At 44.0% G+C, this 26,371-nt stretch overlaps 1 protein-coding gene and 1 pseudogene across 7 annotated transcripts; one reads left to right on the plus strand and one right to left on the minus strand.

Annotated features, from left to right (window-relative positions):
* Positions 1-512: 512 nt before the first annotated feature.
* On the minus strand, positions 513-9,389 carry LOC128459743 (toll-like receptor 5; annotated as a pseudogene).
* LOC128459744 (dystrobrevin beta) lies at positions 3,611-25,908 on the plus strand. Of its 7 annotated transcripts, XM_053444589.1 has the most exons (22): positions 3,611-3,725; positions 3,948-4,120; positions 10,488-10,538; positions 13,141-13,232; positions 13,685-13,765; positions 13,875-14,088; positions 14,565-14,650; positions 14,848-15,002; positions 15,113-15,212; positions 15,485-15,651; positions 16,722-16,846; positions 17,882-17,953; positions 18,360-18,437; positions 18,684-18,771; positions 19,014-19,093; positions 19,274-19,387; positions 20,385-20,481; positions 21,029-21,182; positions 21,611-21,700; positions 21,872-21,919; positions 23,719-23,751; positions 23,948-25,908. In XM_053444589.1, exons 4-21 carry the CDS (start codon positions 13,142-13,144, stop codon positions 23,724-23,726), a joined length of 1,848 nt encoding a protein of 615 aa, XP_053300564.1. In that variant the 5' UTR covers positions 3,611-3,725; positions 3,948-4,120; positions 10,488-10,538; position 13,141; the 3' UTR covers positions 23,727-23,751; positions 23,948-25,908. The 7 variants fall into 7 exon arrangements, 6 of the variants coding, with proteins under 6 accessions (XP_053300564.1, XP_053300565.1, XP_053300563.1 ...); XM_053444590.1 differs by lacking the exons at positions 3,611-3,725; positions 3,948-4,120 and adding an exon at positions 4,966-5,459; XM_053444588.1 differs by lacking the exons at positions 3,611-3,725; positions 3,948-4,120 and adding an exon at positions 8,384-9,258.
* Positions 25,909-26,371: the final 463 nt, after the last annotated feature.

A 26,371-nucleotide genomic window follows, 5' to 3' on the forward strand; every position in this document is an offset into this window, starting at 1 on the left:
GGCTGAAAAAAATATAATAAAGACATTGTCACAGGTGCCTGCTGCTCCATCAGTCGTGTCTCTAATAATAATATTAATAATAATACAAAGGTGGTCAGTGGTTATGGAAATGACCGTGTTGCGAGAATGTGTGTGTGTGTTTGTGTGTGTGTGTGTTGAATCTACACGTGTGGTGGTCACCCAGAGCCACGATATTCAGATTTATTGAATCATCTCTGATTAGACTCATTAAATATTGATTTATTCATCGGTGAGTGGAGTGAAGAGAGAGGGAGGAAGCTGATTGGATGAAATTTAAAGATTATTTGTGTAACACTCAGGTTTCAGAACTAGTTTTACTCCTGAGAGCTTTTTTTTATTCTCAGTCTGTGGCTGAGAGGCAGCGTGAAGGTCAACAGGTTCCTGACTGGACCGAGGGCGCCCTCTGCTGCGGGAGGAGGAGAAGACAGCTGCCTCTGATTCTACAGGGAAATATAGTATCTCTGCTGGAACTACAAAAACAGAAAAATACCTTATTGAACAGAAATTGTGTTTATTAATGTCTATATATGTACATAACGCACTTTGTCTGTCCCCTTCATTATTCAAGCACATCCTCATTTGCTTTTCCACTGAGATAATGAGGCAAGAAAAAGCTTAATTTGATATATGACATCATACAATAGTTTAAAAGAAGCATATTTATTTTTTATGAAGCAAATCAGAGACCTCTTTAAATAAAGAAAATGTTTTTATTACATTTTCTTGAAAGATTTTACTCATATTACAATTTCCACACATTCCTGAAACTGACATTGGATCTAACATCGGATATTACATGACTGCACTACTTATGCAAGCATTTATTACCATGCATTAATACTACTGGACAACTTCTTTGCTGACATTGCATTTCCTGACCTCCCTCTGCTTTCACTGCTCTGTGACTTGAGCAGTGTACTTCCACAGAGGAACTCTATAGAGCCGAGAGGGGAACTCACACCTGAGCTCCCGAGCAGGACTCAGGAAGGTCACGTTGGTCTGGTTCAGCCACGACAGGAAAACCCTCAGGTCGGCGTCGCAGTGGAATCGGTTCATTTTCAGGTCGAGGAAGCTGAGGGAGCGGAAGGCGTCGGGGTCGGGGGAGGCTATGAAGTTGTTGGAAAGGTCGAGCACTGCCAGAGTTCTGGGCAACACGTCCGGGTGGAGGTACGTCAAGGAGTTGGAGGACAGGTCCATCTGGACCACTGAGGTGAGACCCTTGAAGATGCCTTGAGGAAGGGCCTGCAGAGCGTTAGACTTCAAGTCGAGAGCGATCACTTTTCCGAGTTTGTCAAAGAGATTCAGACATTTGCCCTGAGCCCAGACGGACTGCAGGGAGCTGCTGTGGAGATCCAGGACCTGGAGGTCATTGGGACCAGCCTGTGCACTGGGAACACACCACCGGATTGAGTTTCCTCCATAGAAGAGACGCTGCAGGCGTTTTCAGCCGAGTCAAGAAGCTGTAAACATTCGCTAAGTCTGTGATTCTATTGTTCTTAACGTCCAAATGCACGACATTACCGGCAAACCTGGGGACACTCCTCATCGACGAGTGAGTCAACAGATTGTCCCTCAACAGGAGATGATCCAGACGTGGTAGAGCTGCAGGGAAACCCAGGTCCCGCAGAGCGTTCCCTGTCAGGTCCAACACTCGCAGCTTGGGAAGTCCACGGAACGCAGAGTGACCCAGAGCTCCGATGTGATTGTGAGACAAGTCCAACACCCGCAGGTTCGACAGAGAAGCAAAAGTGTCCGAGTAGAGTTCCCCGAGCAGGTTGTGCGACAGGTTGAGTGAAGCCAAATGACCCTGGAGACCTTCGAAGGCATTTCTGTCGATCCGGTTCACTCTGTTTTGGGAAAGGTCAATATTGACCACGTCCCTCAGTGGACTGAAAACCCCCCGCTGCAGAGCAAACATCCTGTTTTTAGACAGATCCAGGATGAGGACCGAGCTGTTCCTCAGGCCGGCGAACGTGCTGCGGTCTGGATCGGGGAGGTTATTGAATGAAAAGCCTCTCCCCATGTGTCCTGACAGCTTGAGGTGGGAGATCTTCGTCCCCTCGATGGCTCTGAAGAACTGTTTCGACATGTTCAGGCTGAACCCGTTGTGGGACAGGTCAAGGGTCTGGAAGGACATTCCCCTGAAAGGGTTGCCACATCCCTGCCAGTCAAATCCACCAGTAAACATGGCTTGGAGGCGAACAGAGTCCAGGTTGAGGACCTGGAAGTGCTTCCCCTGGAAACCCGCCAGGTCTGATTCACACATTCTATCGATGGGGTTCAGTTTGAGGTTCACGTCTGTCAGGTGACTCATGTTGGTGAAGAACGCGGCAGGCTGGAGTCTCTTGATGCGGTTTCCAAAGAGGTCCAGAGTCTCCAGGGAGGACAGCGGCTGCAGGACCTGTCCCTTCAGTATGGACTCATCGAGCGAGCAGTAACCCAGGTGGAGCTTCTGCAAACTGGACAGTCCCACGAAGGCCCCGGGCTCCAGCTGAAGGTCCACGTTGGAGTCGATCAGAAGCTTCCTCAGGCGGCTCTGTCTCCTGAAGGCGTCGGTTCTGATCACGAGCTGCACGCTCTGTCGTCCCAGGTCCAGCTCCTGCAGCCGCTCGAGGCCCGACAGGGAGCTGGAGTTGATCTCACCGATGCGGTTCATCCCCAGGAACAGGTGGGTGATGTGAGGAGGGAGGGCAGGAACCAGAACCAGGTTCTGGGAGGCGCAGTTTGCTACAGAGCCAACGATGAGGCATGATGGGAAACATCCTGGTATCTGCAAGCGGACATTTAAAATTTTAATGAAGATACTTTGATTTAATGACAATCTTTTATTGAATTTCTTTATTTCCTTTGCATCAGTTTGATGTACTCTAGTTGAAAGACCTTTCAATAACAAAAATGCACCAGATGAATCCCAATTTGCCTTTGCTCTGAGACAGTAAACATCAATATTAAATATTTTTTCGGTTGATGATACATATTTTTCAAACAAACCAAATGTAAAGTAATTAAAAAGTATATAGATATATTAATTATTCTTTCACACAGAAAACAAATCAAATTGCAAAGATAATTCCAAATGATGTCATTTAAAATAACAAACCTTGAGAGCAAATTGATTCTCAGAAACAAAAACTGTTTCCATAAATGTTAGTCTAATCTGAATTGAAAACCCGATTTCAACTACAATAATAATAACAATAACATTAAATTGTGTTTTTCATCTCAATACAAATTAGAATTTTTTAATTTGCACTTTGTTTCTCTCGAAAATGGTTTTGTTTTCTCTATTTCAAGACATTTCACAGCTCTTCAAATCTATAATTTCAGTCATCATCCTGAATGTTAACTCACCTGCAGGAAAACCCCGATGGCAACGAGCTGAAGACACCTCATCCTCAGACAGCTTCCACGTTGAGCTTCAGATAAACGTGTGATCTGGTCTCAGCTGCGTTACAACCAGATCTCCTCTGCACAGATTCCCCTCGACCGAGCTTTTATCTGCTGTGTTTGCGTCACTTGAGCAGGACGGCATCGACCCTGTGGCACAAACATGACACTGACGGGAGTTCCCTCTTTTTTTATTTTGCAGTTTCCAGATTTACATGACATGGGGAAGTACAATAACATGTTTGTGTTCTTTGTTTGCCACGATTTCTATGTTTTTCTGTTGTGTACTGAGGTTGCACAACTGGATGAGAGGACTTGTGAGAAATATTGTACTTTTTTTCTCCACCGCAGTCTTTTAAGTAAATAAAGACGGCAGGTTGTGTAGTCTACAGTATTTTTTAAATGCTTACATACTGCAGTTCTTCATCCACTACTTCATTCTATTTGATGATTAATGATTCATTGGCATAAAAACATCACTTTTAAACTTCAATCAACTAATCAGTTAACTCTAAATGCTTCATTTTCACTGTAATCAGCCTGAAGCAGTGCAAACAGGGGAGTGTGTGGTGTTTTATCACACGGTGCTGGGGAATTTCACAACCTCTGCAGAATGAAGGTTTGTCAAACACGATGCAGAGAGGAAGAGGAACAGAGGCAGAGGAAGAGTCACACTGTGGAAGTGATGCTACATCCGATCTTACTTAAAACTGTGAGTTTCATTATTGTTATAAAACACAAATTGCAGCCAGCAGTAAGGTAATGGGAGTATATTTACTTAAGTTACTTAGAGTTTGCTTGAATATTTCCAGTTTGCACTTTATACTTTTTTTTACAGAGGAACATATTAAACATATTACAGAGAAAGACTCAAAACTACAACTACAAGGATGCAAAACAACTATCAAAAGACACAAAACAACAACAAAGACTCAAAACAACAACAAAGGGACTCAAACAATAACAACAAGGATGCAGAATAAACTATCAAGAGACACAAAACAACAACAAAGAGTCAAAATAACAACCGACAGATTCAAAACGACAGCTAAAAGGATGCAGAACAATTATCAAGAGGCAAAAAACAATAACAATAATGCAAAACAACAATCAAGTGTGACACAAAAAAGAAACTCAAAGCGACAAATACAAGGATGCGAAACGACAACAAAGAGACTCGAAATAAACTCAAATATGCACAACAAAAAGGCTGATAAGAGACTGAATAAAAGTAAGATTCAAAGATGCAGGAACAAAAAACGCAGCATCATCTCTTTCTGTTGGGGTGTCCGGCTCCAGAAGGCCGGGGGGCCTTTTCCACATCTGTGCCCAGGGCCTTGTTTTCTCCTGATACGCCCATGGTGAAATAAAATAAAGATAAATAAAAAAGTTAATTTCAAGAAGCCCAGGGAACCAACTACTATTAGAAGTGAAACCAGTGATGAGTTGGTTTTGTGTGAGCAGCGTACACCGGTGGGAGGAGGAGGAGGAGGAGGAGGAGGAGGAGGAGGAGGAAGAGGAAGAGGAGGAGGGGGACGGACCAAGGAGGCAGAGCGACTCGTTTCAAAAATAGTTCCCGTCATCACAGCAGCAGAGCCCGGCTCAGAGGACCGAGGACAGGCGGCGGGCACCGAGACAGACACACATGGTTCCCCCGCGGGAATAGATAACGGGACCCGGGACGGGGGGGGGGGGGACTCGGAGCCGGGAGGAGGAAGAGTCGGTGACACGCGCTCCTGTGTTGATGTGCGAGTTTGAATACCTGCGGAAACAGTCCCGGTGAGTAGAGCCCAGAGCTCCGTTAATTCAAAGGGGATTCAACGGGGAGTTACAGACGGTAGTTTGAGGTTCGATACCCGGAAGTGTTGGGTTTTAATGTGAAGAGGAAAGCGGAGAAGTTTGAGCGGTCTCACGCGCGCATTGGCTCGAGGGGAACAAGGTGAAAGGGGAGTCGAACTTTTTTTTTCTGCAACATGGCCGCTCAGATGTCACACAGCTTCCCAGAAGGAGGCAGAGCCACAAGAAGCAGAACCAGAAGCTTTCAGGGGAGTGTATGTTTTTATTAAATCATAAAAATCAAACGTGTCGAGAAAGAACAGTTTGAAGTTTTATAATTCAATAAAATGTGCAGTGTGTAGTTGTCCCTAAAAAGTGTTCAGACATAAATCAAAACTATTGCTGTTCTCCCCCATGCTCCATTCAGAAATATGCAGATTTTACTTTACCACGCGTATTCCTCAAACTTACAAATCATATTCAGCATCATTGCATAATTTTTTAAATCACCAGAGTCCACTGGGTAATTCGGCTTATTGCATGTTGAGGATTTCATCAGGTTTTATGGTTTATGTTTGCAACAAGCTGAATGGAAACTTAAAGAGTCCAGAAATTACCATTTGAATGTTATAATTAAAAATGTCTGACGTGTTGTCGTCCCCCCCGGTGTTCAGTCGTAAATCAAAAACTTTTCAAATCAAAACTATGGCCTTCTACGAGAGGAACCATGCTCCATTCAAAAATATGGCGACAACACAACAGGCTGAATGGAAACAGCTGTGGGGGAGAATGCTGGGATAATGACCTTTGACCTTTTTGGTGATTAATAAATCTTATTTCACTTCACGGGATCACCGGCCAGTCTCTTTAACAGATCGTTTCATATGACCTGTGGGGGGGGGGGGGGGGTCAACAGAAATGACTTCTCACACCACAACCTGCCAAAAAGGTGTTAGCAGGAGATGCCCCGAGCATTTGTGTGGCTCTGAAACCCAACCCTCTGAAATGTGTGTATCTTATGCATCTAGTGCAGATAGTGAAACAGGGTGAACTCGGCCTTTTATGAGCTACTACTGCCAACCAGTATGTCCTGGTGATTGAAGCTCTATCTAAAAGTTGAGCACTTAAATTATATCCTGTTACTACTATAGTACTACATCGGTGTATGTAGTACTATTGAAGCTCAAAGTAAAAGAAGATGGACGATGTGTCTCTAACTCCTCCCACTGTCTAGAAATGAAGCCAAAATATCCCAGATATGAAAGCTGCCATCCAATCGCCATCTGTGCAGTGATACTCGACCAATGGCAGTCTCAGCTGTCAATCATGAGGTTTCATCAAATAACCAAACTACAAAAGTAAAACCAAACTTACTGGAGAAAGTTGAAAAAACATCCATGTGATAAAAAAATTCCTCAAACGACAGGAATCATCTTTGAGAAACAAGTAATTGACGCGTAGTGACTTTTGAATTCGGTCTATTTCCCGTCTACTAACGTGGAGGAGGCCGGCTTTATGAGCTGTACTGCAGTCGGCCACCAGGGGGAGATTTTGGGGAGCTGTCAGGTCGCCTATCTTTTTTTACAGTCGGTGGTTTTAACAGAAAATCGACCGAGCCCCTTTTTTAAGTAGAATTTGTGACAGTGTGAAAATTCGACTACTTCAGCAAAACCACACTGAGTCAAGGTTTTTTATTAATTGTGTGTTCAGGCAGTTTTCAGACTTTTCCTAAATCCCCCCCCCCCCCCACCCCCCCCCCCCGGAGGCCGCAACCAGATATGAAAACCGTTCTCCCTCGTGCTTCACCTGTAGACGTTACCTCCCCCCCCCCCCCCACTGTCTCTCTGCCCTTTCATCTCAGCGTCTCCATATGGAAGTGTTTTGAGAGGACGCTGATCCACAGTAGTGCTGAATTGTGTGTTGCTGTCTCCACCGCGGGTGAGGAGATAATAGCCGTGAGGGTGAAACCTATAATTAGCAGCAGCCCTGTTCCCTATCCAGCTCTAGTTTCTGTTATTTCTCTAGAATTAAATTATAGTGTAATTTAAGAGTTGCTTTGTTTTTTTTTGCGTGTGAGAGCAGTTGGAAGTCGCCTCCGACACTTGTGGCGACCCCTCGGAGCTCGCCACTCGTTCACTGAGGTAGATTCTCAGATGGCTTGTGGTACTGCGGCGTGATGACTGGTCTGGTTATCTCCCAGTACAGATTCCCCAGTTATGTCATGGAGCTTTGTTTGAGTAAGACCTTGTTTTGGACCAAGGACACTGATAACTCTGTGAGTCATCGATCCAGCTCCAGGACTCAAGGTCACGTTATCAAACATGTTGTCCTCTTTCACTCTCTTCCTGGCACTCAGCATCCAAGCGTCTGACTCTCTGCTTCCTTCTGGAGTCTTGGTTCCTCTGGATTCTTCTTCACGTCTTAACATCTTTATCTCCTTCTCCACCCGTACTGTCTCTATCTCCTTTCATTCCCTCCATTCTTCTTTTGCAACCAGCATGACCACCACGTCACTGGAGATGGAACCCTCACCATCGGGAAAGCCAGATTACCAGTCGGAGATAAACTCCTAAACTTCACTTGCTGGCAGTCACAGATTTAAGCGTATATGTAGTAAATTGATAGGAATCAGATAATGAGTCTTATTAAGGTATTCAGAAGGAAAGGGTTTGCTGGGACCTGTTGCTTCAGGTATCGGTGAGACTATGAAATCCGAGTTTGACGTCTTATCACAAACAAAATCACTTGAAAACGTTACAGTAAGACGACACAGGAGGATTTTACAACCCTGTAAAGTTAAAGTTAGTTTCACAACAGTCGTAAAAACATTACTGGTCTGAGAATGGGACCAGGAGCTCGGGCCTGCACGTATTTCTCCACCAGTACCACCACTAACTCAGAGAAACGCTATAGCTTCCTGACCAGTCTTCCAGACAACCCCCCGCCCACCCCCCCCCCCCCCCCCTTATCTTTAAAAAAAAGTTGTAACCAGATATGAGTTGCTTCTGTTTTTACCTGCATGCTGACACCCCTGGAGTCAGGCAGGGTCAGCCAGGCCGTCTCTAGGGCGGCTCAGGGGTCAGAGGTCGGGAGGCAGAGAGATTGGAGAGGTGTGGGGGGGGGGGGGGGGGGGGTGCTTCTGGTTCAGGTGTTACCATCGCAGGTGCTGCTCTGCAGATGTTAAAGACTTCCCATTTTTATTTTGGTATTTCAGGCTTGAAATTTGACCTTTTTAATGCTATCAAATATAAAAACTTTGCTTTTCTTCCAATTTTCATTCTTCTCAAGGAGCAACATCTTCTCTATCTACCTCGAGTGATGTTAAATGTTATAATTAATATGAAAAAATATCAAACTACACATGCTGCTACTTATCAAAGAGATATTTGTCCACGGTTGCAGCAGCATATTGGAATAAATCAAGTTAAAGATTCCTCCTCGAACTTTCCAGCTTTTTGCTGAGCACCACATTTCACTTCGTTTGGTCTCCACCATGTCTGAGATGTTTCAGGAGCCTCGAGGCCAAACCACCGTTCTTCACTCGACTCCACAATACGCACAAACTTCCAAGTTTCTCAAATTGTCTGCAGAGCTTTGTGGGTCTGCTTTGTGTGTTACAGTAATCGAGGTCGTTTTGAGGATAAATGGAGCTCGTAGGTATTCCAGCAACGACAGTGTCTAAAGTTGTCGACTGTAAATATATCATCACGCACACACATGCACACACACACACACACACACACACTGGTCGGGTCCTGTCAGGGCAGATTTTGAGAACACAGAGCAGCTGGATGTGGTCATGTGGCATGCATGGTGCGTGTGGGGTGTGCAGGGGGGTAAACACTCTCTTACCTCTCTTTAGTACCAGCTCGCCTGCCTGAAGCTCTTCCCTTTATCAGTGTCTTCTTCTTCTTCTTCGTCTTCTTCTTCTTCTTGTTCTTCTTCTTCTTCTTCTTCACTCGTGAATATTAATTCGTGGATTCCCCCCCACAGAACGAACGCGGAGGTAATTTTCTGTTTTTGAATTTTGGCTACGAATGATTCAGACTGAGAGTGAGTGACTTCTATGAACAGGTGAGAGTGTGTGTGTGTGTGAGAGTGAGTGCGTGTGATGGTTGTGGGACAGTAGATTGTGTGTGTGTGTGTGTGTGTGTTTGCTTTCAGGACCATTTTCCCTGCTCAGGTGTTGGTGCTGCATAAGTTTAATCACTGAGGAGTTTCTTTAGAGTGTGTGTGAGGGCTCTGTGTGTGTCTGTGCTTGTGGTTTGCGCATGTGTGTGTGTGTGTCTGTGTGTGTGTGTCTGTGTGTGTGTGTGTGAATCTGTTTATGCACAGGTGCAGAAGTTGGGTGGCCTGTACTGATACAACACCCACTTTTACATGCACTTTCCCTACATACACACCCTCTGTTAAAAAGAGTGAGAAATGAAATGTTTTTGAGACTCACAATAATATTTGTAAGGAAGTCATTCGTGATTACTTGTGTGTGTATGTTTGTGTGTCTGTGTGTGTGTGTGTGCAGGATGTATAAATGACAGCTCACACTACAGCAGTTTGGGGAACATAAAAGTTTATAGAGCTTTAACGATTTGTTGATTAATCCATCGGCAAATCGTCTTTGTTTAAAAATTCATTTTCTTTTGCAGAAATGTCAAATATTTGCTGTTTCTAGCTTTTTTTTAAATGTGAGGATTTGATCTTTAATCTTTTATTTCTGATATTAATCTGAACACCTTTGGACCTTTGGACACTTGCTCAGACAAAACCAGATGTTTGAAGATGTTCCATAAGACTAAGAATCTGACCAGTGATTGATTCTAGGGACAGGATTCTGTCTCTCCTCTGTCAACAGATGTTTTTGAGAGTTGACGGTTGTGATTATGATCACATGTGGCCTTTGGTAACAGGATGTAGAACGGGAACATCATATTCTTATGAGACAGATGTCAACACGTGTGGTGGTTATGTAACAACTCATCTAATTTGTACTATTTGCTTCTCTCACAGCTTCCTGCTTTTTAATTTACATCTCCTGTGTAATATCCTGTTGTGTAAAGTGCAGTACATGTATATAAAGTGTACTTTACGCTAATTTGTACTGCTGCATGTTACAAAACCGACAAGTTTGGAATTAAAAAATAATATAATATACATGTTTCTATCTAGTGTGAAGATGTAGTTGTGGAATGTGTGTCCCACTGGTTGTGTTTATTGTGTGTCTTTATCAGTGTGTCTCCAAAGAGCCTTCGATGTTATTGTTTGAAGACTGAAAAGACTTCTCCCTGTGTGTGTCTCTCTGCTAGACGTCCTGTATTGAAGCTCGTCTGTCCTGTGTGACCCCCTGACACAGAGAGGTGACCGCACACACACACACACACACACACACACACACACACACACACACACACAAGGACACCGTTCATTTCAAATTAAGCATTACAGAGACAGCGTTTCCTGTGGTTCATAGTGTGTGTGTCTGTGTGTGTATGTGTATGTGTGTGTTCAGAGCAGCGTTTGTTGTTGGCGTGTTTGTTTCCGTAAAGCTCAGCAACTATCGGCCACAGTAACACACCACGGTGCAGCGTCAGTGTGCAGCACACCCACACAATCACAGAGAAGCAACACGCATGCATGTGTCAGCCACGTCTGTCCCCCCCCCCCCTTTCTCTCCCTCTTTCTCCTTCCTTTACTTTCATTTCTATAAACGAGTCCCTGAAGGAAAATACACAACTCAAAGGACAGAGTAGAAAATGATACAAAGCTGATTTGACTTTGTCCTCTCACAAGAGAATAGAGCATCACACGTTGCCCTGTCAAAACAAACGCACAAACAGACGCAGCAACTTGTTGTGTGACAAAATGTGTAGTTGTAGTGTCGCCTGGTAGCTTCAGATGTTGTAGCGTTGCAATCTGAAGAATTCCCAGCGCCACTTCTCGGCGCCTTGACCCAGGGGGGGGTTAAAAACGTCCGAGGAGCTGTTCCTGGCCCTCTGACACAGTCGGGGGGGGGGGGGTAATTGCAGGAAGGTTAATTATATCTACGATGGCTTAAAGCTTGGAAAGTTAAAATAAGAAGCAAACCTCACACAGCAAGCGTTCCTGCGTGTCAGCTACAGACAGACAGACAGACAGACAGACAGACAGACAGACAGGGTGTAGTTATCACCAAGGGCCGAGCTGGAAATAACAGTTTACTCATCACAGGAGAGTCCAGAGTTGTAACTGATGAGTCAGTGAGACTCTGGGAAACGGCCACTTGTCCTTATTTGGTTCACGTGAGGTTGATGCGGTGCCACCGGACAGGAAGTGGAGGAGCTGAGGATCAAAACATGATGTTTAGTGGTGGCAGTGGGAGGAAGCAACTCCCATCAGTGTTCAGCCCAGTTCAGGAACTTCCCCTCAGATGATGAAGAAGCTCCAGGTGACTCTCAGGAACATGAGACGTCCTCTGTGCAACGTGGAGTCTAGTGTGAGTCTGTAGTTGTGTCCTCCTCAGGGACACATCATCGCGGGTTACACTTGCACTTGACTGCAGCAGCTTCGAGAGTGTGTGTGTGTGTGTGTCTGTGTGTGTGAGTGTGTGAAAGTGACTGAAAAGAAAAGTCCTTTTGTCTGGATGAAGCATGAAGTCTCCTGGGAAGCTTTTAAATCCTCTCTGGAATTTGTGCGTGTGTGTGTCTATACGTGCGTGTCTGTGTGTGTGTGTGTGTGTGTTGGGGGGGGTCGGTCTGTCACCACATTTGTACGAGGAATGCAAATATTTGTGTGCGTGTCTCTTAGTTTCGTGGTGTAGTGTAACCGTTGCCATGGCCGTGTCACCTGGAGGCTTCGGGGTTGACGGCTAACTTTTATTTTTTGTTCTTATTCTTTTCTTTCACCGCCCGTCCAACCCCCCCCCCTCTCTCTCTCTCTCCCTCCACCTCTCTCTCTCTCTCTCTCTCCACCTCTCTCTCTCTCTCTCTCTCTCTTTCTCTCTCTCCACCCCTCTCTCTCTCTCTCGTCCTCTAAATGCCAGCTTGCAGGTCAGATTACATCAGCTGCTCTCATTAATGTGTTTATTTACCAGGCGCTCCACTCGTCCTCTCTCACGGACCCTGTCCCATGATGTTTAGACGGGTGTGTCGGTATGCACCCAGTAAACCAGTGTGTAAAAATACACGCATTGTATTTCCCAGTTTAGGTCGAAAGGAGTTTTAAGCAGCTTCTTGAAATATTGGAATAAATCACATTTCAACACTTGAAGAATTCCTTTTGCACTTTGATTTCTTAGTTCACCACATTCCCTTCTTCACTGTCTCTGGCTGTAACACTTCAGACATGGACATTTTTATTTAATGGTCTTTTATATAAGTTATAGATTATTGTTTCTCTTCTGTAAAGAAAATACCCATCGAAGTTTTTTAAAGCTTAACGTCTTGACATTGAAATGTGTGTTTAATCAAATAATCTCCAAAGATATTTAAATGTATTATCATCCAAACCTAAGATAGGAAGCAAATTAAATACTTGAAAATAATGATTGATTATCCAATAGTTACAGTAGCATAGAGATGACTAATTATTGTTCTATCACAAATTGATTCAGCTAAAGTTAAATCATTTATTACACACTTCACGTCGTATTTAACTAATAAATTAGGTGTTTTAACATCACCTGTGATTATTAGATTAAATGGTCGTTCTAATGGTTTCTCAGTGGGGGGGGAGCAGGATGGACCTTTCTTAAGGTTGCTGTAAACACATATCTTTACAATTCACAATATCCACACACTTATTTCAGCTGCAACAAACCAAACTAGAAACTGGTGATTTCAGGATTTCACTCTTTATTGCATCAGTTATTTACAAAAAAAAACAGTTTTCCACTTCCGTCAAACGTTGAAACTGTCTCGTGATGTTTAGATTTTCCTTCACTCTGGCACTAAGGTGTCCTCATGTTGTGTTTGGCTGTTGCAGGATGGTGATGGAGGAGGGGGGTCCAGGAGACAGAGGGAGGGGGGGTCCGGTGCTGGCCGGAGCGGAGGGACGGCAGATCTTCGTGGAGCTCGGTGAGTGACCGGCGCTGAACCTCAATGACCTGAACCCGGCGTGAGGGCCGAGGAATTCTGTTCACAGGATTAACCAGAACTACCTTTCAGTTCCTGGAAAACGTTTTAATGTGTTTCTTTAAATATCACTTTATTGATATTCACTCAGACAAGAGGAGATATAATCTGTGTGTGATTTTGGAAAGAGATTGATGAGAAGATCATGAGTCAAAAGATTTACCAATAATAGATATCCTGTATCTATTAAAGCCAGATTGATGAGTGATTATCTTTGTTGTTATTTCTTGACATCTTAATTCCTAAGATGTCAAGAAATGTAATTGAGGCTTGATACTTTTTGGTTTAACCATAATATATATAAAATAAAATGTTCATTGAGCCATACATCCTGTGTGAGGATGAATGACTCAGCAGATTTTCAGAACGTCCTCTTCTTCTTCTTCTCGTCCCAGGAGAGCAGAACCTCGACGCCATTTGTCTTTCTACATATCGAACATCCTGCAAACTCCGGTTTGTACAAAAGAGATGCAACCGTGAGTCAAAGCTGGAGGAAAAACAGTTTTCTATTAAAAACTTGTGGAATGATACAGATACTGAAATACGACCAGTATAAGAAAACTCCCCCCCCCCCTCTCATTCCAGTGCATCTGATCGACATATACAACGTGATCGAGGCGGTGCGGGACGCCGGTCTGAACGCCGTGGAGCTGAACGCCGGCATCTCCGTGAACCGACTGGAGAACCTGGTGTCGTCCCTGTTCAACCAGCTCAGCAAGCGGCTGCCCACCACGCACACCATCGACCCGCAGGAGAGCACCGCCCTGTTCGTGGAGTTCTTACTGGCCGCCGTGGACAGGTGACTACAAAGCAGAGTGTGATCCCAGTGTTCTGCAGGGTGAATGTCCCATGATGCATCTGTTTCAAATTGAATCTATTCTGGCTGCAGATGTGCACGACAAGGCAGCAGCTCTCTCAAACTTCCCCAAACTCTCAGACACCTTCATTAATTATTATCTTATTACACGGCGCTGGGATTTTACTGTTGACTGACCTGAGCTCTTCTGAAAGATCCAATCTCTAAGAATCTAAGTTTGCTTGGACATTTAAGGACTGATTAAGGATCTGTTAGATAAAAAATACATAAATGTGTCTTCTAAATAAGCAGGAGGACAGAACTGTGGCATTTAGAATATAATAATTCATCATAATAAGCTTAATAAAGAGGTTGCAAGGCTACCTGAGAACTGCTGTTTACCTCACAGTGGGTTTTATGTGAAAATCAGGGTTGTGTTTCTCAATCAAATGTGTGTGTTTGTGTGTTTTTTTTTCCAGTGAACCAGAGAGCCGACTGACGGTGCTGTCGGTGAAGGCGATGCTGGCGATGCTGTGTGGAGGCAAACTGGTGGATAAACTCCGTTGTGAGTTCTTATCAGTGTGTGTTGTGCTTGTTGTTGATGTAGCCGCGTTAGATATGTGCCCCCTTGTGGAGAAGGTACGTCGGTGCGGCTGTTCTCTCAGGTTGATTTGCATATAACTCGTCTAAAAAGAATGGAAGTAGGTTAGTGTAACAGCTCTCTAACAGTGTGTGTGTGTGTGTGTGTCTGTGTGTGTGTAGATGTGTTTTCTCAGATATCTGACTCCGGTGGTGTGATGGTTCTGTCCAAATTCGATGGGTTCCTGAGGGAAGCTCTGAAGTTGCCCACCGTCGTTCATGAAGCGCCGTCCTTCGGCTACACACACACAACAGCTCGCTCGTGCTTCCCACAGCAGGTTAGTGAAGTTACTGATTCATCTGAAAGTTTATTATTAAACATTGTTTTCTATTCACTGTTGTGTTTGTTCTTGTTGTTGTCTCTCTTGTGTTTGTTGTCGTTGTGTAGAAGAGGGTGATGCTCAACATGTTCCTGGACATTGTCACCGACCCTCCTCAGTGTCTCGTTTGGCTGCCTCTCATGCACCGACTGGCCAACGTGGAGCACGGTAGCAGACACACACACACACACACACACACACACACACACACACACACACATATGGATATATATACAAAATATTTAAATATGTGTATTACCAGTATAGCAGTATATCTACTTTGAGATCAAAATCTAAACTCGTCAACTGTTGTGTCCCCTCTCTCTCTCTCTCTCTCTCTCTCTCTCTCTCTCTCTCTCTCTCTCTCTCTCTCTCTCTCTCTCTCTCTCTCTCTCTCTCTCTCTCTCTCTCTCTCTCTCTCCCTCCCTCCCTTCTATCAGTCCATCATCCCGTGTCTTGCTCTTTCTGTCGTGGTGAGGGGATGACGGGTTTCCGGTACCGCTGCCTCCGGTGCCGCGGCTACCAGCTCTGTCAGAACTGCTTCTGGCGCGGCAGCGTGAGCGGCTCCCACAGCAGCCGGCATCAGATGAAGGAGCACTCGTCCTGGGTGAGTCACCGGGCCATTACTCGCTCATCACACCAGGGGGCACCATCTCTGTCTGTGTGTGTGTGTGTGTGTGTTAATGTTTTTAAGTAACTAAAGCTGCCAATCAAATGTGGAAAAGTAAAAGTATAAAGTGACTTAAGAGGAAAGCTCAGTTACCTCCTGGTCACTGCTGTTGTGAATTGTTTAATCCAAAAGTCTGACTGGAAATTAAATATGTAAAATCTCCATAATACTTAACAAACAGCTGCTGGAGGCTGAGGGAGAGAATGTTTTCAGTATATTAATGATGTATAAATAGATGGAAACCTAGTCGTTGAATTATTCATCACTCAGACTTGGCGTCATTTGTCTTATTAATGTTTCAGGAATTAATCTCCTCCACACTGCTGCTCCTGCTCGTCAAAGTAAATCTCTCCTAATAATCCTCCTGGGACTTTGCACATCACCTCCCACAGGATTCAGTTCACTCTCAGTTTACCTGTCGACCTTCAGAGCTGCACCGTGCACCGACTGACCACAGATCAGTTAGAAAAAGAGACAGAAGTTATAATAAAACAGAGTTTATCTCCAATGTTCAGCAGGAAACTTCAATTATGAAGAATTCTAAACAGAGTTTGGTGGATTTGCTGCAGTGGCCCCCTCTTCTGGTTCAGGAAGCTGGGGATCATGGGTAATATTCACCCATCATGTGAGTGGGTCCGAGCTCCACTCACAGAGCAACACATTGTCGGACTTTGTGTATTCTTTAGAGCTCAACAGAGGGTTATCATAATAATTATAATAGTATGATAATTATAAACAATAGAAATGTAAAAGACTCCTGCAGTAAATGAGGGATTCCTCACACGGATGTGTGAGCGTGCAACAGATGCTGTGATTTGTGTGTAACCGACCGACATAAACAACAAACTGATAACACGAGTTCAGACTTTCATCCTTCAAGATTAACTGTTCCCTCCACAGAGTTCAGTCCGGCTCCTAATGCAGTTAACGCTGCTTCAGTCACACGGTCTGTGAACGTTGACCTGACGTGTGTGTGTGTGTGTGTGTCTCTGTTTGTGTGTTTGTAGAAGTCCCCAGCGACTAAGCTTGGTCGAGCCCTGAGCAGGACTCTGGGTTGCGTGTCATCCAGAGATCCCCCCCACCCAATTTATCCAGAGGAACCTGAGAGGACGCTGAACCTGTCCAATATCGTGTAAGACCTCGCAGCACTAACACACACTTACACACACTGTACACACAACTTTCATAACGCACACCAGGGTTTGAGCCTATGTTAGCCATGCAGGACAAACAACTACAGTTTATTCCTCTTGAAAAATAAATGGTACATGTATAAGATATAAATATGTTCCATCATTAAATCAATACAACACAGTTTTCTGCTATAGTGTTAATTGTTTAGATAAAACTTGTGAATTATATTAGTCAATCTAAGCTACATATACTCGTCTAAATGATAATATTGAATCAGATTCACTCACATCATCTCAACTTCTTATGTCAAAAAGAGAAAAAAATGCTAAGAACACGTCAGGTTAAGTAGAAATATCATAAAATAATATTTTGTATTGTATTTACTGGAATTATCAGCATCAAAAATCAAATCAAAATTGAGAAACTAACAAAACATACGATGGGAATAAATAATAATCAGTCTTATCATCTCAGAAGGTGAAACATTAACCAGCACGTTGTCTCTTGCTTCTGTGGCCGTCACCAAAGTCACACGTGCACAGAAAGTTATGATAACATGAATAAAACCAAAGTCCCGCCTCTTCGGGCCGGGCCCCGCCCCCTTTCCCGCTGGATTCCCACTGTTTGATTTTCCAGCGAGCGCCGACAGACTGTGTCATTACCGACCGGCAAGCTCTGACTAGACTGGTGTTCAGGGCAGAGCTCAGAGACGTAGCACTGCTGTGAGTACGCTGACAGCAGAGCTCTGTCCAACTTTACACAAGGTTTATCAAACTCTCTCTCTCTCTCTCTTTCTCTCTCTCTCCCCCTCTGGCGATCTTTGGCCTGTGTGTGTTTGCTCAGACTAGAACGATTCACGAGTGCATGAATGCACAGAAAAGCCGACGCAGAGTGTGAGTGTGAGAATGTGCGTTTCTTTTAACCCGAAGGCCTTTTTGTGTTTGTTTTCGGTTTAATGTCGTTGTTATCGCTTTTATATTTGTACAGTTGTTGATATGGATGTGACTCATTGTGTGTGTTTGTGTTCGTGCAGCCCCTCTCGGCCTGTTGGAAACGCCAATGAGGCCATGTTGCTGTCCTCCTCCTCACCCGGCTCCACCAAACGGTAAAGACTCGACAGATAGAAAACCAGCTCCTACCAGGCCATAATGTTTTAGTGTCGTCATAAAATGGGGTTTTTAACAACGTGCTTTATTCCTTTGTTGCTTGCAAATCACAGTTTACTGCACAATTACTTTACATCAACTGACAATTACATGTTTGTGATTCGATTATATGAAAATAAAAGTATTTTTTTCAGCAGCTGGTTCACTGCAGGAGTTAAAAAAAGGCCTGGCACGATATTAGAATTATATGATAATGTCAAAAAATGTAAATTTGCATTTTGGCCGTCAGGGTGAAAACAAAGCTGTTGTGATTCCTGCAAATTGGTGAAATTGGTTGATAATCACCGTCTTTCATGCTCACTGGTTATTTCCTGTCTGTTGTTGTGTTGTGTGTCTGTCGTCCAGTTTGGCAGCGGCTCAGCGCATGAACGAGGAACACGCTCTGATCGCTGCGTACGTGAACCGTCTCCAGAGCAGCCCACGGTGAGAGAGGGGGGGGGGGGCATTGTCACCTGCTACAGGCTGGTCACATGGTTGTTTGATCAGACACCAGAGTGTGCAGGAGACAGGGGACATTTGACAACTCAGGGAAAAGTCAAAGATTTCAAAATAATGGAAAAGAGAGAGTGATGGCCTTTTTAACACTTCTGAAGATCATTAGCCATATGTTGCTAACGTTCGTGCATTGTGTGTGTCTGTGTGTGTGTTGTGTGTGTGTGTGTGTGTCAGTAGTGTGGACTGTCCCAGCAGACAGGATGAGGAGCACAAACTGATCGCCCGCTACACCTCCCGCCTGGCGGAGTCTGACGGTTCAGGAGTGAGTCAACAAACACCTCCATTGGTTTTCTAACACCATTATATGCAAATCTTCAAATCAGGTTCTCGTTTGCTACACACGTGCACAGAACTCAGGACACACACACACACACACACACACACACAATAATGAAGTCTTGTGGTCGTTAAATGATCAATGATCAACCCACACAGTCATTGTTCTAATAAGTGAGTTATTTGTGTGTCTTTGTGTGTGTGTGTGTGTGTTTGTGTGTCTTTCAGGTGATACCGAACCGGAGCATCAACTTTGACGTGAACAAGCAGAAGAGGGAGCTCATCGCTCAGCTGGAGAGTAAAAACAGGTACAAACGGGTCAACACACAGTTTGTGTTACTCTGTGTGTTCCACAGCTTTTCACATTCACTTTGTCTCAAATTCATTTTTCCTTCCAAAAAAGAATATAAACCAGTTATTTGGCCCTGGCTTCCCACACGGCCCCGGCCCGAGCTGAACACTCTGTTTATCTTCTGAACATTTCCTAGAGAGATCTTGGCAGAGATAAAACATCTCCGCACGGAGCACGACGCCGCCTGCCAGCTCGGCCCGGAGAGGGGCACCACCAACCCCACCCTGCTGGCCGAGCTCCGCCTGCTCAGGTAAACACCGGCTCCGCAGCAGGAGGATCAGGAGTTACACAACGAAAACCTGCCGGACACAAACGTACAGAACCGTGTTCTAAAGGTCCAGAGATCCCCAGTTGGGTTCGGAGGGAACTCGGCCGTGTTGCTCTGCGGCAAAGGGGGGGGGGGGGGGGCTTTATGGCAGATGGCGGCGGCAGATGGTCGACCTTTGGAAAAGCTAAAAATCACCACCAACATGTTTTAGGCTTAGTGTGGAAAACAAAAGTCAAGGGAGGAAGAGGAGGAGCTGGAAGTGAGCGGGTTTAATCTGAAGCTGTTTATCCACGATGGTTGTTCACTGTAATGTATAATATGGTTGAACAATTATTATAATAGTGATATATATTTGTTTTTATGAGATGCTAACGTCTTTCAGATGATTTTGAATATTAGAATGAGGTCACTGTGTCATGGTGTATTCTTCATTACCACATGGGGGTGCCAGATGCAAATTTTGAATTTCTACTCAAATTGGCATAAATGTGAGCAGATCACAATATACTGTGTTGATTCTACTAAAGTATTTGATTGTAATATTTAATATATATACTGAGAATCAAAGTTTTGACCTCACTCCTCAGCTTGAAACTTATATTTTCCTGAAAACAAATATACTTTGACATTTTTTTGCTGTTTTCCAAGAGAATAATTCATGAACCTTGATAAAGAAATCCGTCATATTTATGGGACTGATATATTTGAATGTGTGTAATTAGTTGCAGCTTGATCTTGGTGGAGATACTGAGTGTTCTTCTGTTTAGGAAAAACTAAAGATTCATCTTTGAGCCCTTGTCTTGTCCTAGTTGGTTACTTCTCTGTTTTTGGAAATTCTCCATCCTGTTTATTTTCATCTTACTACAGCTTCTAGCTCCAGAGAGTCTTGGTGCTTTGGTTATTTTGTATTTCCTGTTTCCTCCTGACACAAGCTGTTTGTGCGTGTGTGTGTTTGTGTGTTTGTGTGTTTGTGCTGAAGACAGAGGAAAGACGAGCTGGAGCAGAGGATGTCGTCTCTACAAGAGAGCAGGAGGGAGCTGATGGTGCAGCTGGAGGGGCTGATGAAGCTGCTCAAGGTGACTCACACACACACACACACACACACAGACACACACACACACACAGACACACACACTGACTATCGCCTTCAGCCCGGTGTCCTGCCTCTCACTAGAGGGCCTCGTCTCTTTCTCTGTCTCTGCAGTAACCAGCTTCACTTCCTCTTCTTCTACTTCCTCTTCTTCTACTTCCTCCTTGTTTGTCTCATTTGACTCTTGTTTCTGCCTCTGCCTGTGTCTGACCTCCTCTTCTCCTTCCGTTTCCTCCCTGTTTGTTTACACCTGCCCGTGTTGTGGCCCCTGTAGGATGAGGAGCAGCGACAGGCAGTAAGTTCCTCCCTGTTATGTTGAGTTTAGCCTATTTATGTCAAAATAAGACAAAACATTTCAAGCCGTGCGGGCAAATTCATTTCCTTAATTGCAACCTTGATATGTTGGATTGTTGACGGCCTCTTATTGAAGTCAGACAAATCTTTTCCTGTAGTTGTCAGTTGTCAGTTGTGAGAACAGACAAGTATCACAGACGCCTCCAGGTCCTAACAAGCCTCTTGAACCCGTCTCTCAGGCGCAGGCCGCTGGCTCTTCTCACGCTTCTCCCTCCCGCCCGAGTCCTTCAGCCGTTCGCTCTCTAGGTGCCGCGTCTCCTCAGGCTCACATGTACCCCCCCCAGGACTCCCTGGCCGGGGTGGGGGGGGACGTTCAAGAGGCCTTCGCTCAAGGTGAGAGAGACCTTCTATAAGTGAGTGTGTACATTCCTGCTGTGACAAGTTTAACCGGCTGAAAAACTGTGTTTGTAGTTGTGCGTTTGTGCTTCATTGTCAAACTGGGAGGTGTGGTTTCCATTTGATGTCGTTGCTGGGTTGTGGCTGGTTATGATTTTGTTTCTGGTTTAACAGTAAGAGATGTTCTGGTGCCGCTAAAAAGTCTGAGTAGCACATCGGCAAGTACTTGAATCTGTCACCAGGTCTTTGAAGTAGATTGGTTTCACCAGTAAGTTGCATTACTCGGCCACTGGCAAGTTAAGAAGCACTGGAAATGCAGTTAACCAGCGTGACCTCCAGGGTTAGACGCACACAGCTGTTAAATACATACATTAAAACACTAGATAAGGAAAGTTGTTGTTTTTTTCTTCATGTTCCTGCTTCAGGCTCAAGAAGGAACCTGAGGAACGACCTCCTGGTGGCAGCTGACTCCATCACCAACACTGTGTCCTCCCTGGTCAAGGAGCTGCACTCGGGTACTAACAACACAAACAACACAAACAACACAAACAACACACTCCCTCACCTTCCTGCAGATGTTCTTCACTCATTTCTGTAGCTTCTGAATGAATGTAATTTGTATTAGTGAGTTTCTAAAACCATTTTGTTCAACGCACATTCACATGTTGACTTTTTACTCTGACCAGATGATGGTCGGGAGGAAGAGGAGCGGCTGCTGAACGGGAAGGACAGAGGTACATCCATCTCTCCCACGAGCGTCTCATGACCTTTTCTCAGTAAAGTCATAAAGTGTCACTAAAATTTACTCCATTAACAAATTGCTGATTTAACAATAACAACAGAGCCAGATGCTTATAATCAGTGTCTTTAGATTTTAACATTAATAATGCGAAACAAACAATGAAAAAACATATTGAATACATGAAAATTACAAGTAAAACAAATATAAAGTGAACAGAAAAGTCCTCATGAACTCAGTGCTTCATTCTGAGAGGATTTTTCTGCAAGTTTTTCGCTTAAAATCTGTGAAGAATTGGGAAGTTTTTAAAAATCTGTTTTCCACGGACATGTCTCAAACGGTTATTCATGGAAAATCCTGATCACACAAGAAAGAGCAGAAGTGGGATCTCGTGACAGTGAAGAGTTTGGTTCAGTTAATAAGTCGGTCCACACGTCTGAGGCCGGATCTCTAACTGCTCCGACCAGGCAGCCGCCCGGGGGCAAGTTTGCAACTTGTGCCACTGACGTAAAAATAATCAACTCTGCCCTCGGAGTAAAGTGGAGTCAAAATCCAATTTTAGAATTTAGATTGAACTGTGACTATTTGTTGTAATGTTTTATTAAACTGTTTCAATTTGTTAAATTATTAACTCACAGAAAACCTCAGGCTACGTCGTATTAATCCACGATAAGAGATTGTTAATTTATTCCTTTATCAATACATCTGATAATTACGTTCTTTAATATTCAATCAATTTGAAATATATTTATTCTGTGGCCCAAGTTCACACATTCAAAAAGCTCTTTTTCTCAAGGAAATTTAAAATAACAGAATGTTGAGTTTACCATCACAGAGCAAGAGTAAGTCGTCCCCCCCCCCCCCCCCCGAGGGCTCAGAGGAAGTTAATCTGCTCTTCCACACATCAGCTGAGTTGATGTTTCCTCTCGGCTCTCGAGGGCACGCTTGAACTTTTCTCTCTCTGCGGTGCGTTCTTGATCATATGTGCAGCAGCGAGAGCAAATGGGGTTACACTGTAAAAAGTATTCAGATCCTTTACTTGAGTTAAAGTAGTAAACTCACAAAGTAACTTGAGAGAAAGGACAGGGATATCCTCAAATCTCCTTGAGGTGTCCAAAGTTGTTATCATGTGAGGGACGTGAACTCTGGAAACCAGTGAGTCTGGAGGTTTTCCAGAGTTTCCCTTTCACACATAAAAACCCAGCAGGGCTCCCCACGGACTTTCTCCTGAGTTGTTACTGTGCTGCCGGCTGGAGAAACTCAGAGTGAGTCTCACTAACAGCAACTGACTCTGACGTTAACGTTCTCGCTCACAGACCCTCTGGATCATTTCAGGCGAACGTCCCAAGTTCTGCTTTTTAAACGCTCATTTGTCTGTGTCCTTGCACGCCCACGTGCACACTGTCCACTCGTTCTCCAGGTGCTCTCGTCCTTTCCGCTGTGAGCTTCATTAACACTCCGTCTCGTTACCCTCTGCTTTATGGAGCCCCTCCTCTTTACGAGAGGACGCCTGCAGAGACAAGGTGGTCAAACTACTTCCTGGTCTTCCTGCCCCAGACTTACAACTCATTAGAATACCCCCCCCCCCCCCCCCCCTCCCTCAGACAGACAGACAGGAGGCCAGGGTTCAGCCTGCATAAGAAACCCCGATAGATCATCTACATCATAGTTTTTAGTTAGCACAGCTTTATTTTAAGTTTCTATGTAAGAACTGGTCTGAATCTTATTTGTAGTTTCTGTCAGATTCCTGAAGCACTTGTTTCACTTGTTTCTAACACAACTTTCTTTCTCTAGCAGGTTAAAATCATTGGAGGAACAACTAGAGCAGTAAGTAATTTGATTTTAAGTCTGTTTCACTGTTTATACTCAGTTGTTTGTTCCAGCTCCGTGTTTTCACAAACAGATTTAATAATCTCATCTAAGTCTTGACGACAAAGTTAACAAGCATATTCATAAAAGGTTAAACTGTTAAATTCCATGTGACAGAATTATTAGATCCTCTGATGTGTCTCTCTCTCCTCAGGTGTGAAGTTTCATCTTGGCCGAACGAGACCCAGCAGGGATTCAAGCGGATCTTCCTAGAAACCTCGTTAGCCAATGGGGATGAGCGCTCCACTGCCGATCAACCAATCACGATGCTGGACACCAAATGACCCCCACAGCAGGGGGGGGGTCCCTACTGATGTATAGCTGTGATTCTGTGTGTGTGTGTGTGTGTGTCTGGTCACTGTGGTTTTACGTTAGTTTTTTGATTTGATCGTGTGTAGCTAAACGAGCAGACGGAAACCTGCTGATTTGTACTGTAGCATGTGTGTGTGTGTGTGTGTGTGTGATCTGTGTTTTTTCGGTATTGCGAGATGGTCGAGCAAGTGAGAGAGAGAGAGACACCGTGAAGAGACAGATGAGCTGCGTTCAGGACATTTGTGAAGGAATAGTTGTTTTTTTAAAAAGGAGGAAAGTTTCCGGACCAGGAAGAAGGAAGTGTGCGTAACCACGTGAGAGGAGGAACATAGGAAAGTGAAAAAGAGAGAGAGAGAGAGAGAGAGAGACAGGAAGTGAGATGTAACGTTTCAAGTTTCAGCACTGTGTGCTTAGTATTTATTGCTTTGATTTGATCTTTGACATTTATTCATACGGTTGAGTGCCTCTGTGTACGCCAGTGTGGTCGGGCCCTGCTGTAAGCTTTAATGCCCCCCCCCCCCCTCGTCTGGTCCAAGCGGTGCAGAGTTGAAGTGTTGGTCCGGGTCTGAAACCTGGACCAGATTAGTGCCGTGGTGCTGGAAGTCGTCAACGCCTCTCTGTGGATCCCACTGCTGCAGCAGGACCACGGTTAAAGAGGTCATATCTGATTACTGTGTGTGTGTGTGTGTGAGAGCAAGCGTGTGTGTGTGTGTGTGTGTTCAACAGGGGAGGGGCAAATCCTTAATGCCCATTTTAAAAGTTTTCTTTTAAAGGATCAGTTCAAGAAGAGAAATTAAAAAGAATCCTTGGTTTTTAATTTGTGAAATATTGGATAACCAGCCAACAACAGTCCGACACTTGATTGTTTTGGTTTTAGAGAATTAATATATACAAGAAAAAAGCAAGTCGTCTGATCATATGAATTTTGATTTGTCTTAATATATAAAGAATTTGAAAAATAGTTCCTGGTTCCCCCTTTGCCCATTGGTGCACATCTGCACCAACATGTAAGACCTCGTCCCTCCAAGTTAAAAATAGTTTCCTGTATTAATCCTGCCAACAAATAAAAAAACAATAAGCACATTCTGGAGCTAATCATTTAAATTATGTGTAAAATTTGATTAAATTTGATCTTTACTCATTATTTATTATATTTTATTTTTTAATAGAGTAAGAAATCAGTTAATTAATTTCTTGCAACAACAGAAGAAGAAAATAATCAGAAATAAGGTTTGAAAATTACAGAATTTTGTCCGTTCAAGTCCTGAAACTGCAAATAAAACTCAAATGTGATTTATTCCATCCAAATATTCTCAAAATGAACTCTCTGCCCCCCCCCCTCCTCCTTCAACCGGACCCAAAGCGACTCACTGAGCTCGACTCACGTCAGGTTGATCTGATTTTCATTCAGCAGCCATGAGATGTTATTTTTAATAAACATGTTTGGATTCGTGTTCACAGGAAGTTGTACTTTTGCTGTAATGTACATTTCTGCATCAGTTTACCCCCCCTCCCGGACTCCACTTTGTTCGCCTGACTACTTGCGGCTGGGATTATCACGTTTCTGAGTCCGCAGCGATGATTGACTGACAGTGCCAGTGATTTAATAAACGAATGAACTCATGTTTCAACGTGTGTGTGTGTATGTATGTGTGTGAGAAAAAGGGAGAGCGAGAGAAATCAAGACTGACAGGACCGGCTCGTCCAGACATGAAACTCGTTCAGCTCTGAACCTGCCGGAGCTGAGACGCTGTGTGAGTGAAACGTGTGGATCATCTGCAATAAATTATATTTAACATCAAACCTCTGAGCGTCTGCTTGTTTCCTTTGTTCACTTCTTTCTCGACACCACAGACTATTTCCTGAGGCTCAAAACTATTAAACCAACACAACTAAAATGTATTAATAGAATTCAGTAGCTCAGATTTTTCCATCTTTCCCTTCCTTCCTCGTGTGTCCATGTTCTCCTCGTGCTGCAGTTTGGCAGAAACATTTGAAACATCTAATAAGTTGGAAACCACACTCTCCACTCTGTTCCTGGAAAGTGACCCAGTTGTGAAATTCCTCGACTTCCCTCCGCTGAAGTCTTGCACTTTTTCTAAATCCCAGGATATTACAACGACTCCAACACAACTGGAAACAAAACTGCAAAAACAAACCAGTGGGGGGGGAAGAAATACGAGAGCGTGACTAAACCAGTGGTAAAACTAAGAAAATGTGTTTTCTTAAAAATCCTAATAATCCTCAAAGTTTCCATAAAACCAAA

The sequence above is a fragment of the Pleuronectes platessa genome, chromosome 17, assembly GCF_947347685.1.
Source record: "Pleuronectes platessa chromosome 17, fPlePla1.1, whole genome shotgun sequence".
Lineage (NCBI taxonomy): Eukaryota > Metazoa > Chordata > Actinopteri > Pleuronectiformes > Pleuronectidae > Pleuronectes > Pleuronectes platessa.

Bases quoted from the DNA above. Each gene is read 5' to 3' on its own strand.
- LOC128459744 (XM_053444589.1), top strand. From the start codon at position 13,142: ATGGTGATGGAGGAGGGGGGTCCAGGAGACAGAGGGAGGGGGGGTCCG. The intron at 15,652-16,721 runs GTGAGTCACCGG...GTGTGTTTGTAG, and splicing joins TGAAGGAGCACTCGTCCTGG to AAGTCCCCAGCGACTAAGCT. The intron at 19,388-20,384 runs GTAAACACCGGC...TTTGTGCTGAAG, and splicing joins GCCGAGCTCCGCCTGCTCAG to ACAGAGGAAAGACGAGCTGG.